The sequence below is a fragment of the Ambystoma mexicanum genome, chromosome 3q, assembly GCF_040938575.1.
Source record: "Ambystoma mexicanum isolate Mex_15411 chromosome 3q, UKY_AmexF1_1, whole genome shotgun sequence".
NCBI lineage: Eukaryota > Metazoa > Chordata > Amphibia > Caudata > Ambystomatidae > Ambystoma > Ambystoma mexicanum.
This window is the reverse complement of record NC_090926.1, coordinates 172,527,096-172,544,449: the sequence shown is the minus strand read 5'-3', so window position 1 is coordinate 172,544,449 and position 17,354 is coordinate 172,527,096. Positions and strand designations below refer to the sequence as shown.

Sequence of the window (17,354 nt, the reverse complement as noted above, 5' to 3'; positions counted from 1 at the left end):
AACTGAGCACATCTAGTGTGATTGCAACATTTTCAAATATTATAAAGTTATGTCAGCCTGTGAAGAAAGGAATTTTTTCAAGCTATTGATAACAATACTATCTTCATACACGTTGCAATGACAAAGGGATTATGGATGAAATCTCGCAGGCAAAACTTGCCTGCATTAATGATAAGAACGGAGGCCTTTAAAGCTGATGGTTCCCGGCAAGATGAGATGGGTATCGTGGAAGGATCCCATGTTTGTCAGCGATTATGTTTGCTTTCAAGGAAAGGGGGATTCAATCTCTATTTATTAATGAATTGAACACCAATCTACATTTCAGGAAAGCAGTGTTAAGATGACATTGGCTGGCCTTTCAAATGTTGACCATTGCTCTTCATTTTTTTTCCAGAATACTCATTCTCCAGCAAAGAGAACTCTTCATACCCAAGATGTTGCATCGTTTTTACTTGCACGGGTCAAAAGTGTCCCTGTCCACAAAACAGATTGTTTTGTTGCATATTATTCCACTGCTCAAGACAGAACTGTACCCCAGCAACTCATATCCAGATGGATCTTGATTTGCATTCAATTGTTTTCAGCTCATTCAGAAAAGGATAAGCACCCACTCCAGGTATGTTTTAGGGCAGTTTGTTGGAAATCAGAAAACACTTTTATTTATTTATTTATTTAGTGTTGTACTTCTCAATTTAAGGTTAAGCAGTACTTGTACAATAGGTTAAGCCCGTCGCGGTGACAAGGGCGTCGTTGTCTGCTGTTTCCCGCTGTGAGCATCAAGGCACAAGTTGTGATCTGCAAAACAGAATAAATTGACACTCTCCTTACCTGCACACATCCCGCTCCGATTCGTGTAAGCCTGTGCCCCCTGCACAGCAGTTTGAAGCGAGCGCGGTGTTGTATTTTTTCTCGCCGTGAGGTCACGTGATCTGAGTCACGTGAGCGGATTGAAGCTGCGCCCCCAGGAAGCAGGCTTAAAAGAAAGACCCAGCCGCCCTTGCGGCGTTAAACCCGTTGCAGTGACAAGGGCGTCGTTGTCTGCTGTTTCCCGCTGTGAGCATCAAGGCACAAGTTGTGAGCTGCAAAATAGAAGAAATTGACTCTCTCCTTACCTGCACACATCCCGCTCCGATTCGCATAAGCCTGTGCCCCCTACACAGCAGTTTGAAGCCAGCGTGGTGTTGTATTTGTTTTCTCGCCGTGAGGTCACGTGATCTGAGTCACGTGAGCAGATTGAAGCTCTGTCCCCAGGAAGCAGGCTTAAAAGAAAGACCCAGCTGCCCTTGCAGCGTTAAGCCCGTCGTGGTGACAAGGGCACCGCTGTTTACGCTGGATACGCAGTAATTAAGAGAGAGCCTGCTGCTTTTATGACCCTATGTACCCAAAAGGGAGAGAGGAAAAAAAAATAGATATGGAGAGCACCAAACCTAGAACACGCCTCCAAGAGAATCTAGAAGAAACTGTTCCAAATCTTCCAAAACATACCTCAACGCTGAACTTACAAACCACTACACTTAAAGAACCTAGCAACACCACAAGCAAACTGAAGCCTCTTACCCTCAAAATTCCACCGCAAATCCCCAATCACAATAAAGAACAATCCGTATCTCTCAATCCTACGAATCAAGGTTCGTCATCTACCTCCACTACCCCTCCATCAAGCACTTCACCATGCTCCTCCAATCAAGCGGCCGAAGAACCGAAATACCCCAAATCCACAATTGCAGTCAAAACACCGAAGAACGACAGAAGCCAGAAAATAACAACCAATCAAATACCAGAAACGACCTCCGAAACCCCAATAGTTTTCGGAAAAAGAGCTTCCACTTCGGCACTCCAATCTGACCTCCAGCTTCACACTACTGTGACCAAAAAATGGAAAGACTCAACGCTGAACCAAACACTACGACAAAGAGCGCTTATAGCCAAACAGTGGCAGTCAACTTACCATCTTACAGACTCCTCCCAAGACAACTGCTCTAAACCTCCAAACCGAGCATCTCGACCTTCACTTGACATCGCAGAAATAGATGCCATCATGGACTTCCAGGAACAGATGAAAACGAAAGACCTCACAGACGAACATAAGGAAAACACGAACGTTATATCTAGTACATCGACACCACTCCCCACCAAAGCAAACTTGTTTTTCCCTAAAACATTCCCGGAAGAGAACCTATTGAATGCAACGACGGCCGCCCTAAACCAACAAGACTCAGACTACCCTCCCCAAAAAAATGAAAAAACACTGAATAATTCAGAATCCAGCAAAAGAATCCCAACGACCATGCTAGATCTCCAAGATACGCTAGTGGCTGTTCTATCATTAGTGATGGTCCCCTTCTTAAAGATCCAAGAAGCAACAGTCAATGCCACTAAAGACCAAGCCACTTTGCTTGCAATGATCCTAACAAAACAAACAACCATAGACTGCTTCATAACTTCAATTCAAGATCGACTGAATCATGAAGCAGAATCCACAAGAATATGGCAGAACCGCCTAGCTGAAATAGCAAGAACTGATCGACTGGACAAGCAAACTCTTATAGAAACATTGACAACATTTACCACCAAAACCATGGACGACAAAGCAAAAAGAAACCTACAAGCGACTGTGCCCCAAGATCAAGGCACAAGGTGTCCTTATACAGAACATCCCTCAACAAAAGGTGATTCTAAGAAAGACCAAACAACCCAATATGAACTTCAAATGCAAAATTTACCAACTCAATTCAATATTCCTAACACAGAACCCCCAACATGTACTCCGTTTGATATCTTTGACCTAACCAAACGCTGCCAGCTGAGCAAAGCAACAACTACAAAAGAAACAACAACAAAAAAAACGTCAAACAGGCTCACGAGCTTTCCTGCAAATATTGCAACTCAAACCAGAGCAGAAATCTCAACCCTGCCCCACAACAATAAAGAATCTCATCAACAAAAAAATTGAAGAGAGAGCTAATCCTTTGGCCAAGGAAACGACAAAGACAAATACAAAGAACAACAAAAAACTGAAATCCCAACCACAAGAAGAATTGATCTCAATTGAAGAACAAGAGCCACTAGGTGCATTACTGGAAGCAATCAACCATGACTACGAGCCTAAAACACCAACGACAGCAGATGCACAAAATCCAACGTGGACTTCGTCCGCACTTCAAACTAGCAATAGAGAACATGACTCCCAAGAAGACTCAATGATCATAATAGATGAATACTGTGAGATCTCCTCAACTTCAATGTACACGAATATTGATGAATCAACAACAAACATGTCACTTGTGTACTCATAAATATCAACTGAAGAATCCTGGTTCCCGTCAGAACCTGACGCCCTTGCTGATACCACGGAAAGTAGACCAATTGAAACAAACACATCTTTAATCAGACCAACATTTACAGATCCGCGTCAGGAACCAAACATATTTAGACTCTCGCTAACTGCTTCAGATTTAAGGCCGGACGAAAAACTAATCTTGAACAGAGTAAACATTCTTTGCCTACTCAACGCTATCCCGATACTGTCGAAGATCGCTACTCAAGACATCAACGTTATACATTTTCCGAACAAGAAAAAGATGGAAACAGTCCACATTGACTTCCATAACAACCAAACGATCCAACTAGTTATGTCTACCAAAAAACAACTGGCCAAATGGGGCTTCATCATAGAGCAAATCCAAGTAACAAGATTTATGGCTCTCAAAAAAAAAAATTGGATACTAACACCAGACCTCAAACTGCCCGGATCCATCGCAAATACGACCAACAACAATCTTCAAGCAAAGGACGAACAACTGAAGAACCATACCTAACAGGAAACGACAACCTGTTTAGGCAAACAAATTCATACCAGAAAAACAGAACGACAGAAGTACCAAGGGAGATATTCTCCCCAACGTATTCCAACAGAAATTCATCAACCAGAAGCGAACACTGAAGCACACAAAGGAAAACCTTTCTATAACAACCAACCCCAAATGGAAATGCGACAACTGAAATAACTTTATCTTCATGGAACACGAGAGGGTTCAAACATGTCCTCTCAGAGGGAGCTACAAACCAAAATGAAATGGCTATAATATGCCTCCAAGAAACTTGGCTATCGACACAAGTTGTCTGCGATGGGTTTTCTACGTATATGAACCCGGCAATCACTATACAACAAGGCAGACCATCATCCGGTATGATCATCTTGACTAAGATAGACCCCAACCGGTCAATTGTTAAAAAGAAAAACATCCACCCATGGGCCCAATACATTGTCATCTGTATTTTGACCCCGTCATCCAAACCAGAGCAACCTCCAAACAGAACACACTTAACAATCTTCAACATTTACTGGAACGCAATAGCAATGACTGACAATAAGTTCTTAGACTCCATCTACAACGAGTTCGTCAAAATAGCAAACTCTTTGTGCAAACTGAGTTTGTGGTCGCCGGTGATTTAAACATCCACCTTTACTACTCTGAAGGAATCTGTTTAGATATCCAGAAAATATCCCCAGGAGCAAGAAAATGGACCAAAGAGATCGAGATCCGAAAACTAATACTAACAGAACAACCGCTAAACATACAAGGTCAAATGCCGCCAACATGGTTCAGTGGAAAATCGAAATCGATTATTGACTATATTTACATCTATGAAGGAATAAAGAACAACCTCATTGCCACAGAAAAGCACAATCTAACAGCGACCATTGTCAAATTTCAATAACATGGCAGGCAGAACAAATCGAGAATCTCTCCCTCAACCTCCCAGATCTAGAAATAAACAACGGTCTAACGAAACTAAGAATAAAAGAGCACCAAACGACCAAACTAGTATCTAAATTTGAAAGATCATTGATGCCTGACCATGAAAAACTCAACTATGAATGGGTGCTCAGAGATTACCAGACCCTCAAAAGCTCCATTGTTACACATAAACACGCATTCAATACGGACATCAAAGAAAGGAAAAAATGCTTCAAAAAAAATATGCCAACTGAAAAAACTAAACACAACAGCAGCAAATATGACCATAAAAAAGAAAAACAGAATTACTCTGACTTCATCAAATCAGCCAAGGGATTACTGCTACAAGCGGACGCTGAAGCTATTCTAGCAGCAATCAAAGGGAAAAATACGAGGCAATTATGGTCCCTCCTAAACGGAAACAACAGAACAACAAATATGATCCAAGAAGTCAATCCTGAAGCGTGGACTGCACATTTCAACACTTTATATAACATCAGTACACCTGTACAGACCATCCAACAAGAACCCATCTGTCCTCCGTGGAATCTGAAATGGGAAACTGAGGACATCATTCAAGCCATCAGAACTCTAAATCCATCAAGAGCACCAGGCCCAGACGGACTGCCAAACGCAATTCTGAAGGAAGCACCGGAAACCTGGGCTAGCCTCTTTTCCCATCTGCTCCTTATCATAGAAAAAACTCAAAAAATCCCAAGTAGCTGGACATTAGCCATCTTGATCCCAATTTTCAAAACTGGCGACAGAAAGAACCCACATAACTACAGACCCATAGCCTTACTAGACCCGCTTGGAAAGCTTTTTGCCATCTTTCTATTGAAAAAACATAACGATTGGGCAGCAAATAATGGGAAACTAGAAAAAAGGCAAACAGGATTTGTAGGCAAAATTGGAACCAACGTCAACTTGATAATACTGAGCCTTCTCAAATACAAAGCTGCACTAAGAAATCAACAGGTACACGCAGTTTTTATCGACCTAAAATGGCATTAGACTCAGTAAATAGAATAAAACTATGGACTAAATTAACAACATGGAGCTGTCCACCAGCAATTCTTCATCCGATCAAGCAACTACACACCAACACCTCAGTCCGAGTCAGGCTAACAAAACATGGTAAAGTTACACAACCGATCAATACTTCCAACGGTCTTAAGCAAGGATGTCCGTTAGCTGCCTGCCTCTATAATTTATACACTTATGACTTTGTCAACTCAATAAAAGATCCACTTGCAAATCCACCGAAACTTAATAATGAATCAGTTCTATCATTAATATACGCTGATGACATCACAGTCATGGATAAAACCCCTTCAGGCCTACAACAAACTCTGGACAAAGTAGTGACTTACATGAAAGCTAATGAACTTCAGATCAACATAAACAAAACCAAAGTAATGAACCTAACAACTCAAAGAACGAAGAAGAACTGAAAAAACCCAAAGTTCTACCTCGAAGGCAAAGAAATTGAAACATCAAATGTCATCAAATATCTAGGGGTAATGATAAATGTGTCATCCAAGGAACAACAGTGGAAAATGCACATCGACTAGCCAGGTTGGGTCGGTTCTACCACAGAAAATTTGGGACATATTCCTTCAAATCAACAATCACTTTCTATAAACAAAAAGTTGTTCCCATATTGACTTACGCTGGCGAAACCCTAGCAAGCAACCAAGGACTGAAATGGCACCTCTACGAAGCAATATTCTGAAGAAAAACACTGGCATTACCGAAAAGTTTCCCCATGACAAGGATCCGATTGGAATTGGCGTTGCAATCATTGTAATCCATAATACTATGGAAACAGATGGATCTTTACAGAACAATAATAAGCCACGAAAAGATCCCAGCCATAGAAATATTGAAAATCAAAAACAACGCACTGAACGCAATGGTTCTCCAACAATGGACCAATAAAATCAAGTCTAAAATGGACGCCAAAGGCATTACCGAAGAAACGCTAATAAACAGGCCACAACATGCAAAATTAACACTTCAGAGGAACGACTGGATAAAAACCCTCAAAAACCAGACTAACTATAAACGCCACCAAGTATGCGAAATAGACATAAGAGCCCTACATGAACTTCCTCCATACCTGACCTGCTTTCCAGATTGACAGACCCGAGATCTCTTCTTAAGGTTCCGATTGAACATCCTACCAACTCAAGACTATCTGAGTATCACTCAACAGACAGAAATTAAATCCGCAGATTGCCGTTTCTGCCAGAATGAGGGAACCAAAGAGACACTGTTCCATATCTTTATGATTTGCCCAGGACTACAAGAAAAAAGAAATCTATTCAAAGAATTCTTCAGAATATCAAAAAAAACAGATGACCACAAAAGAACGCTGGAACCAACTACTAAAAGGCAATGACAAACATCTAATCCTAACGGCCATCAAATTTTGGATGATCGAAATCGAAAAGAATACGAAAAACTTAAATAAAAGGACATCAACCCATGGCAATTTTCTGAACGATTCTTCAAAAGACCAATATAATGAAAAGTTTGGTTTACCAAACATACCATTAAAAAAAAAAAAAGTTAAATCCACCTAGATTATGAACCTAACACCCATAAATGCTTGTATTTTCTAGGTTTTAGATATAGGCCTATTTGCCCATAACCTTACCACAGAGTTTGCCAGTTCTTCACTATTGAAAACAATGCCCAACGAGTTCCCCCTTGCAGTATATTCTATCCTTCCCCCTTCCCCTTCATAGGCCCCCCATTTCCAATGTTACGCAGATGACAGACAACTCTTCTTCTTCAAGCTCCCCCCCTTCTCCCTCCTCTTCCCCCCTGACTGCCTTTCTGCTATTCAGCCTTGGTGCTCCTCCAATGATCTCTGTCTTAATTCCAGTAAAAACGAGATCCTTCCTATCTGGACATCTGTGCTCCCTGTTTCCCTCCTGCACTCTGGCCACCCTCTATGGGCTCACCTCTGTCTCCTTCTATTGAGACCAAAAACCTTGGGGTCATCTTCGACTCCTCCCTTTCCTTTACTCCTCACATCTTGGAACTTGCCAAGCCGGGACACTTTCAACTTCACCACCTTAGAGGCATTCTCTCTTGCCTCACCTACTCCCGGAAGCTTAATGTCTCTAGAGCTCTGGTCCTCTCCAGGCTAGATCACTGTAACACCCTCTTCCTCAACCTGCCTCTGTCTTCCCTCCGTCCTCTTCAGCTAATCCAGAATAGGCCTGCAAGTATTATCCTTGGCCTCAAGCCCTGGGTGTGTATCTCTCCAGCTCTAAAATCTCTCCACTGGCTCCCAGTTGTTGCAAGGATTAAATGTGAGACCCTTTGCATCATCCACAAGGCTGTCTGGGGTCTAGAACCACGCTACCTGCAATTCTCTCTTACTAAATACTCACCTTCCAGATCCCTTCGATCTTCTTGCTCCAACTCTCTGCTGATCAAACGCCTCTCCAAGAAGAGAGCTGGGGGTAGATCTCTCTCTTCAGCTGGCTCCCTCCTATGGAACAGTCTCCCTCCCTCTCTCTCTCTGTCTTGAACCAGCCACCTGAAGATCTGCAAACAACTCAAGACCATTCTTTTCTCATCCTCCTTCCATCTCCCCCTTTGCTAACCATCCCCTCTGCTGCTGAGATTGGTGGCCTGGTCCCTCAAGGGTCCAATAAGGTCCTGGCCTTCTGCCCAGTCACCCCCAGCAGCCCCCCCTGCACTGCCCTCTGGGCACACACCCGCCTGTCAGGTGGTCTGCCTCTGCCCTGCACTTACTTGTCTGGGTGGCAGGCCTCCCTCTTCGCCTGGGATATCTCCGCCCTTGCACTTACCTGTTGCCTCAACAGGCACCTTCTGCACTTCCTCCCCTAGGGGACCCTAATAGCACTTACTCACCCACCGACCGCCCCTTTTTTCATTTTTATTTTCACTGCACTTGCACGCTCCGAATGTCAAAAGGCCCAGGAGGACCGCTATTCTTTTCTTTGCTATTTTATTAATTGTCTTTTTCATTGTTTGTTTATTTGCTCCCTTTTTCCCTTCTCTTGTGCCTTGTGGCACTGTGAAACACAGTCTTGTTAGATAGGTGCCTATAAATATTCAATAAATAAATAAATGGAGCCCATTTTGGTGCATCTTTCAACTTTACTTTTCAGTGTTCAACATGGGCTCAAAATTAACGGAGTTATGGAAACAGTCCCAGCTCAGGGGTCTGCAACCAGTGGCTCTGCAGTTGTTTAGAACTGCAACTCCCAAGATCCCTTGTCATTGACTGTGCTGGGTAGGGCTTATGGGAGTTGTAGTTCAAAACATCTGGAGAGCCAAAGGTTGCAGACCCCTGCGGACACTGCATCAGGGTCACCTCTTTTGTTTTTTAGGTCCTGCCCATTGTAATTGTAATGCAAATGAAGGTCTAGTAACTCCAGAGGCACACTATCATTGAATGCGTTCAGTGCTTTGTAGTCAGCAATTACTTGCCCGCTTTCATACCTACCCATCTCCTCAGTGCCATACTTGAGCATTACGGCCAAGCAGAGAGTCCCGAAATACCTAAAGCTGGTTCTTTTCATGACCTGAATGGGAAAAACGATATGTACTAATGCCAGATTGTATCTCTGAACTATAAGGCATTCAAATGCCACATGCATGCAGATACCTCCACCTAGACAACCGCGCCAACACCCAGGACGGATATCAGCAAGAAAGTTTCCCTCCTGTCTCAGCCATGAATGTTATACAAGATCTGCTTGGAGTATACATCTCCCACTCAATCTATCCATGCACTTATTTTCTCTCTGCTCCAATGCACCTGTTTGGACTGCCAGGTGTTTTTTTTCCACCAGGCTATCACTTGTGGACCGTAGCATACCTTTGTCAAGATTACGAATACATGGTGTATGACAAAAGGCAGAAAGTTCCAAAGAAAATCAAGGAGTTGGAGAAACATTTTTAGAATAACACACAATCGGGAAGGATGATTAAACGAACCCAAGAAGGCTAATTCATTTTCTAATCCATGCTTCACTAAAGGAGTCCCATCACTTGCTGCACCAAGCGGATGTGACGTGTCACGAAAAAAGACCGAAGAAGGCCGTCGGTTAGCATACTCTGTGAAACAGAGAGAAAAGCAGAGGGTAAGTCACCCAGTAAGGAATACAAATTATGAAGGACATAAAATAAACTAGAATCTTCATGAGACCTTCTGAGATTATCATGAAGATCACTCTATGTGCTCAACATAATAAGTATTTCTTATGAGATCTGAGGCTGGCGAAATTTACAGAGCAAGGATGGCATGTGTTAAGAAGAGGAAAAACACACAACTAGGTGAGCGACATCATCGAGGGATATAACCCAGGCATTTCCCTACATGTAGGAAATGGGGAGTTGCCACAGCACTCAACTTGGGAACAGTTTGTAGGCATTACGGTCTGGATTCTGATGCCATGACTGATGGTCAGGTGAGGCACGCATCACGGGGTAATCTCGTCAGATAAATGTGATCTCATTAAGATATCTATCCCAAAGTTGGGCACCCCGTGTATTATTCTATCATGATGAAAAGAGATCTGGGCAGGATCCCTGTTAGGAAAGGAACTGTTACTTACCGCCAATATTAGCTCTCGAGCCTTTGTGTTCCCCCCACATGTATATACAGCTGAGCTCCTCTTCAACCCACAGCTCAAGTGCTGGTAAGGTGGTAAAAAAAAGTGGCGTAAGGTGGGCACATAGCACTATGTTTTAGACGCAGGAGTTCTGTTCATTGGAAGAGTTGTGAGAGTGGGTACAGTAACATTGCAAAGTGTTATGGGATCTTCCTGGCCTTTTGCAAAGGAGTGAACACTTTATAAATCCAAGAAGAATAGCCTCATGCCAAAGAACCAGTGTTACAAGCAAATAACTAAATATCGTCTCCAAATTAAGTGATAGCTTGTATTCGTGTATCTATGTGTCTTCACCTGTACTCATTTGAAGGATAATGTACACTAACCTGAACAAAGAACTTCATCGCAGACATTAATTTCAACAGCTCATTTCTACCTAGATCTGTTTAATGCTTTCAGTTGTGTGTCATGAGAAGTGTCTTCCATCACCATAACTTATTTTGTTCTGTTAAGAAGCCTAAAATGGGCAACACAGTACTTCCATATTAGGCGGCTACTTATTTGACCATGACATTCCATCATACATCGTGTCATGCATTTCACCAGAGACACAAGGAAATCGGCGACCTGACTCAATGGCGCCATCCTTGAAATTAAGCAGTGGTTTATGAGGAAAAAAGAGAGATTTATTGAAAAAAGTAACAAGAGAAACACAATTAAAACTAAAAGAAGGCAAAATGATTACGTTTCAGAATTTGTGACATATCCTTCATCAGATTATTCAATGACCTCATGAATACATGCCAAAACGTTGCCACCAGATTAAAAAGAGGGGTGCAAAACAACTTTAAAAATACATAGTGTCATATGTGTCAAACATTTGTGTACGAGTGCGATAGACATAAAATATCAAACAATATCAATCAATATATTGCTCATGTACAGCATTTCTCAAATGCTCATTATTTTCTCTAATTAAATGTTCCCAGAGCACAATCTTAAAGCTAAGCAACCAAACCCCCCTTGGATGACCTCCCCTAGATCTAACTATTTGACAGCGTATCCCATGATGTGAGTGCGACCAGGATTCCACTTTAAGGGAGCCCAGATGTGCTGCAGCTTCAGCTCTGAGAAGCGCGCCTTCTCAATGTCCTTCCACGTCTCTCTGATCAGGTGGCATCCGCCAAACACGCGTTTCCAAGTTGGATGGTAGATTTGTTGGAAAAAGTAGGTCCAGGAAGATTTGTCGGCATTCACGTGTTCCAGGAAAAAGAAAGCTCCACCCTAGAGAGAAGAATATTGAAAGATATTAAGGACCTTTGCAGGGTTATTTTGTTCTCTGTTCGCTTCATGAACCAATAAACCTTTTCCAGATCTATCGTTTATTTTTATTATCGGAAAATCAAGTTTCCTTTTATTTTGATCTATTCACTAGGGGAATCTTATTCACTGTCGGAGATGACGTAACGAAAGCAATAATTAAACCGAACTCTGTATTGCTTTTATGTAGCAAAACACTTGGCAGGTAACAGTACCAACATACTTACTGCATCAAAAGGTTGTCTGGTATCTAGCTAACTTCGTTAATCAGTTTTTAATTGAGGTTCATCAAGGTACACAGCCCTGCAATCCATGAGCAAAACACAAAACAGCATCTGTTTCCACCAGGAAGGGTGACACTGTTTTTAAAATTGTGTATTAGGAAAAAGAATATATAGCGCCACAAACCTAGATTCCTCCAACTCTGCTAATTTTAGACACATTTCTGATCTTTCTTTTGTAAACAAAATTATGAAATGAGAAATGATAGACCAATTTGCTACACATCTCTATCTACTTGCAGATAACCAGTCAGGTTTTCGACATGGCAAGACCACTCAGACTGGGTGATGTAGGGAAATGGACTGCATTGATTTTATTGGATCTGTCGGCCACCTTTGATCACAGCATTTTAGTCTAGCGCCTGGAAACCATGATGAGGATCAGGGGTATAGCCTTGCCCTGGATTATTGCCTTGTTTTTGAGGGCTAGGCAACTGAGGGTGAAACTGGGCAATTTCATCCCACCCAGTTGTTAGATTCCTGTGGAGTTCCACAGGATTCACCGCCATCTCCCCTCCTTTTTAGCATCTATCTGTGTCCTTAGGTGACGTGGTGGACTGCTTTTGTCTTGGGTGTCAGACACAAAGATTTGAGTTGCTCTCCACTGAGACTCTGAGGATCTCTGTAAGGTGGAGGCTTGCGTGAGGTTGGCCATTGCTGAATGCAAGACAACTCCCCATGCCTTAATGGGGATAAGAGTGAAGTTATGCTTGTTGGTTGCCCTCCTGGCATGTCTCTACCTGTTTAGTGGCTAGCATCTCTTGACCCCCACCAGCGACCATGAATTGTGTCAGGAATCTGGGAATTCTCGGTGGCAGTCTCCTGTCCTTCTCTCACCAGGTGGAGACAGTTTTGAAATCTGAACATTAACCTCTATAGAATCTAAGTAGATGTGGTCATCTACTGGATGATCAGTGCAGGCAGTAGCCCTCTCCAGAGATCAATACTTCAGACGCTTTATCTAGGGATTGTCAAAATAATTCTGCGTAAGCTTCAAGCAATTAAAAATGGAGCAATAAGGGTGATTGTGCATTTACGGAACATTATCATGTTTCTCAAGCTCACTGTCTTCCCTCATGCTGCCAATTTCCCACATCCCCTGAAAGCTCCTACTTCTTTTTTCCCTGCTTGCCTCACTGTGTTTTTCCCCAAATGATTGTAAAGTGCTCCGTTGCTTTCCGAAGCTAGGTCTGTGCTCAATAAATACCCTAATGACAATAATAATATTAATGATAAATAAGGATAATTGTTTGCTGGACTGTATCCTGATGGACCAGATCCATGCATGGGCCATGCTTCAAATCTGGAAAATTCTCAATGGTCTTGCCCCTAACTATTTGTCAACTCATAGAACTATTTCTTCCTAAACTGAGACTCAGATCTTCCTCTCTAAATCTACTCCTTTTTGGTACATTTCAGAGATCATGTTTAGGTGGCAAGCCTTTGAGTGTGCTTTGTGGTTGATTGTGAAATGCTTCACTCACATCGATTGAGAATGCCCTTCTATGCAAACTTGTGAGCATTGCTTAAAGCAACACCTCTTTTTACTACACACACCTTGCCCTTTGCTGTATTTTCTTTTGTAATTATCTGTTACGTCTAGATGTTTTTACTGTAATGTTTTTTGGGAGGATAGCTTAGGGGCAACATGCTCGCCTTGGAAGAAAGACGATACTGAGCAACATAGGTGCGATCCCCGGGTCTGCGCTTAGAAACCTCTGGGTATTAAGCGTGTTATAAATAACCTATCGTATCATATTTGGTGTGTATTTATGATTTCTTATGTTGTTTGTATTATGCTCTATAGAGGTTGTTTGATTTTAACTGGTCAAATCACATTTGGCCAAATATTTGTACAGATATTTCACTGCACAATGCGTGGAAGAATCCCCCCAACCCCCTCCAACACACACACACACACAGACCCACCTACCCCTTTTCTACATGCCTAACCAAACCCTCCATCTATCGTTTTTGCACTAAAAGAAAAGTACAAAAATGCAGCAACATGTAATTCGGCCAGCTGTAAGTTGAACAAAGTGCGGAGTTCCATTTACAGCACCTGGAAACTGGTCTGTTGTTAATTTCAAATTCTTTAATGTGATATAGGTTGAAAATAAATTCAAACTTTACACATAGTTCATTTTCAAACATAAAATAACATCAAATATTAAATCCATTTCAAAAATCAGAAATTCATCAGTATACAATACATATTAAATTTAAAATATAATAAACAAATGACTAGGCAGTTATAATTCAAATCTAATTAGAGACCTAAGCCTAGTTCAATCTGTTGCCAGACATTATAAAGTGCTATGAATAGGTGCATGTTGCAAGTGTTGGTACAGTAATGCCAGAACGACAGTTCGTGGATAGCTAATAGATCATGCACAAATTCACCCAAAAAGTTTATAATCGGCTCCTTCATAGCCTGGAATTGCGTCAAAAGATGCCTAGCTGTTTCTGGACTCGATAAAGATTTACAAAGCCGACATGTCCGCTCATTAATAGGGATATTTTTCCAAGCTCCTCTATTGGTTAGAGTAGGCAATTGTTCTAACCGAAACAGAATGATAAATCGTCGAAGTCTTCTGGTAGGGCAGAGATATAAATAGGCCTGTGGTTTCATAAACTGATATATTCGGTATTTCACAAAATTATATGACTTGAGACTACTCAAATGGGAGAAATGTTCTAACCAATCCCAAAGTTCTACTTTTTTCTCAAGTGCATTTAAAATTTCATTAGATACACAAGTCCCTCTATGAGTCCAGCCAATGTCGGCAAAGAATTTACTCATATCTTTATAAAAAGGTGAGGTAGTATGTTTTTTAGTCAGTTCCTGCTGAATAACCGACAATACTGGATTAGAGGAGCCACTTATCATCTTCAGATAAAACCCAGCTATTTTTTTCAATATCAACGCTTTCAATGAAGGAAGGCCCAATTCCAATCTTATCACAGCCATCGGCACACCTGGGGGAAGACCCAACATACGTCTCCAAAACTTGCCCTCGATCACTTGAAGCCACTCTAAGTCAACTGTTAACAGCGACTCGAGGCCATATATAACCATAGGGACAAAGACTTGCATATAGAGATGGCGAGTCCCCCATAGAGTGAAACCACCCTGCTTGTTAGTGAAAGATGAGACTAATGAAATTACTTGTAATGCACGAATGGTCCGCCCCTGTTTGCATAATGTATAATCACCTAGTGGTTCTATTTCCACTCCTAAATAACAGTAAGAAGGGGCATAGAGGATAAGATTTTTATGTACCACCAAGTTCACACGGGCTACCCTTTTCCTGGTAAATCTAAGTATTTTAGTTTTATCCAGGTTAATGGACAAACCATTGGTCCTAGCATAGTCCCAAAGAATATGTGCTGAGCGCCTAAGGCCACCTATGGTGTTATCTAGGACTACCAGATCATCAGCATAGGTCAAAACGACACACAGTACATCCCCCAATTTTGGTGGGCAATTGTCCACATCTGTAAGTGCCGCGGGGATGTCATAAACATATAAGTTATAAATAAGAGGTGCTGTAACACAGCCCTGCTTAACCCTCCTATTTTGAGGCACGTTTCTAGTTGTATTGCCCTCTTGGTTAAGTCTAAGGCACACTGAGGTATCATGATGGAGTAATCTAAGATAGTATAATAATCCTAATGGGCATCCCATTGTTTCCAACTTGGCCCAGAGCTGCTCACGAGGGATGGAATCAAATGCGGCCTTGAAGTCAATATAGAGGGCATACAACGGGGGCTGTCCTTTACTAAGCGCTCTAGTGCGTAATATATCCATTACCAGTAGATTATGTGATGTAGAAAAATCCCGTCTAAAACCGCATTGGAATCTGCTAAGTATATTAGTGTTATCTACCCATTTTTGCAGCTCAGTTAACAGTAAAGAGGCGAAAAGTTTCCCTGTGATATCTAACATAGATAGGAGCCTATAATTGTTGGGGTCTGAGCGCCTACCTTTTTTGAATACTGGAATAAGAATGGCAGTTTGCCAGGAACTGGGGATAGTTCCCTGGGCTAAGATCTTGTTAAAGAGTAAGGAAAATAACTCCGCCCAGAATATAGAATTATTTTTGATCACAATATTCGCTAGCCCATTAGGGCCAGGAGCTCTCGAAGACTTAAGGGAGGCAATTTTATTGTGAATTGCCTCCGAAGAGACATCAAAAGGGGGAAGAATCGGGGCCTTCTCGATAGATATACTCCAGGACTCCTCTTCTTTCGTATTACGATTTAATAGGAACTCTACCCAAGTATTCTCATCAATTGGATTGACCATAGGGCCTTTGACTTTCCCTCTATTCTCATTGAGAAGTGCCCAAATGCTGTGTGAATTCCTAGCACAAATCGTAGTTATGAGTCGCTGATCCCTGTTATTTCGCTCTATTCTCTTGATATTTTTAATATCAGCTCTATATAGAGTTGTTAATATGTTGCGCACAATACATCTTACTACTACTACAACAATTCCTTTTGCAACTCGAATACTTAATCGAACTAAGCATGGATGGGTTTGAAGAGATGTGCAGTTCCAGTGCCCAATCACCTCTCCTCACTGAGATGGAGTTTGTAAAGAGTGAGCCATGGGTCCCACTCATCAGGCTGCTGTGTGGGGAATGCTGAGATGCTCTCTGCAAATATCCCAAATGGGCAAAGAGGGCCAGAGGGACTACATGGAGAATGTTGCTTCCTTTGAGCAGGAATTGGCAATCATTGGGGGACATTGGAAAACTATCGAAAATGGAATTTTGTCTAGGGTGTGCATTATATTAGTGAACTGGAGGATGTGAAGCAGGTCCAGTCAGTGGAGGCAACAACAGTCGCTGTGGTCCAATATGTTCTAAGAAGGACGGTATGCATATATGCAGGGTAAAACTGAACTAGACACCCTAATCCCGGAGCGACCGCAAAATCCTTCACCCCACTACTGTCCTTTAGTCTGATCAAAGGCGGGTCACGTGACAGCGCGTCTTGCCACTCACAGCTGACATGAGGGAGTATCACTGTCCTATCAATTCCTCTTCAGGCTGGGAGCACAACGTTTCGCTGCCAGGGGTCTTAACAAGCAACTTTCTGCACTAAATGTAATGTTTGCTGCTGCTGTCTTGACTTGGGAGACTGAAGGGGAAACAAGAGCAAAGAATGCAGGGAAAATCCCTTGCATCTTGCCTCAGACGAACTGAACTCTGGCTGGATATTTGAGATTGATGAGGCTGTGGGTGAGGACGCCCAGGATCAGGAGGGGAGCTGGCCATTACCTGGCAGCACACTTTCAAATGTGCCATGTGTGTACTGAAGGGCGTGAACATTTGCATGAAAAGTGCTATAAAATAACAAATATTGATTGCATGGCTCTTTTCAGTGTGCCATTTTGTATG

The 17,354-nt window shown here is 42.1% G+C and overlaps 1 protein-coding gene across 1 annotated transcript in view; it reads right to left on the bottom strand.

The window, feature by feature from the left end:
* Nucleotides 1-11,009: 11,009 nt before the first annotated feature.
* Nucleotides 11,010-17,354, bottom strand: part of LOC138582277 (thiol S-methyltransferase TMT1A-like) — a 291,465-nt gene continuing 285,120 nt past the window's right edge. Inside the window, exon 2 of the mRNA XM_069653420.1 lies at nucleotides 11,010-11,629. Within this exon, the coding sequence (XP_069509521.1) occupies nucleotides 11,393-11,629 (237 nt within the window). The 3' untranslated portion in view covers nucleotides 11,010-11,392. The remainder of the gene's footprint in view (nucleotides 11,630-17,354) is intronic.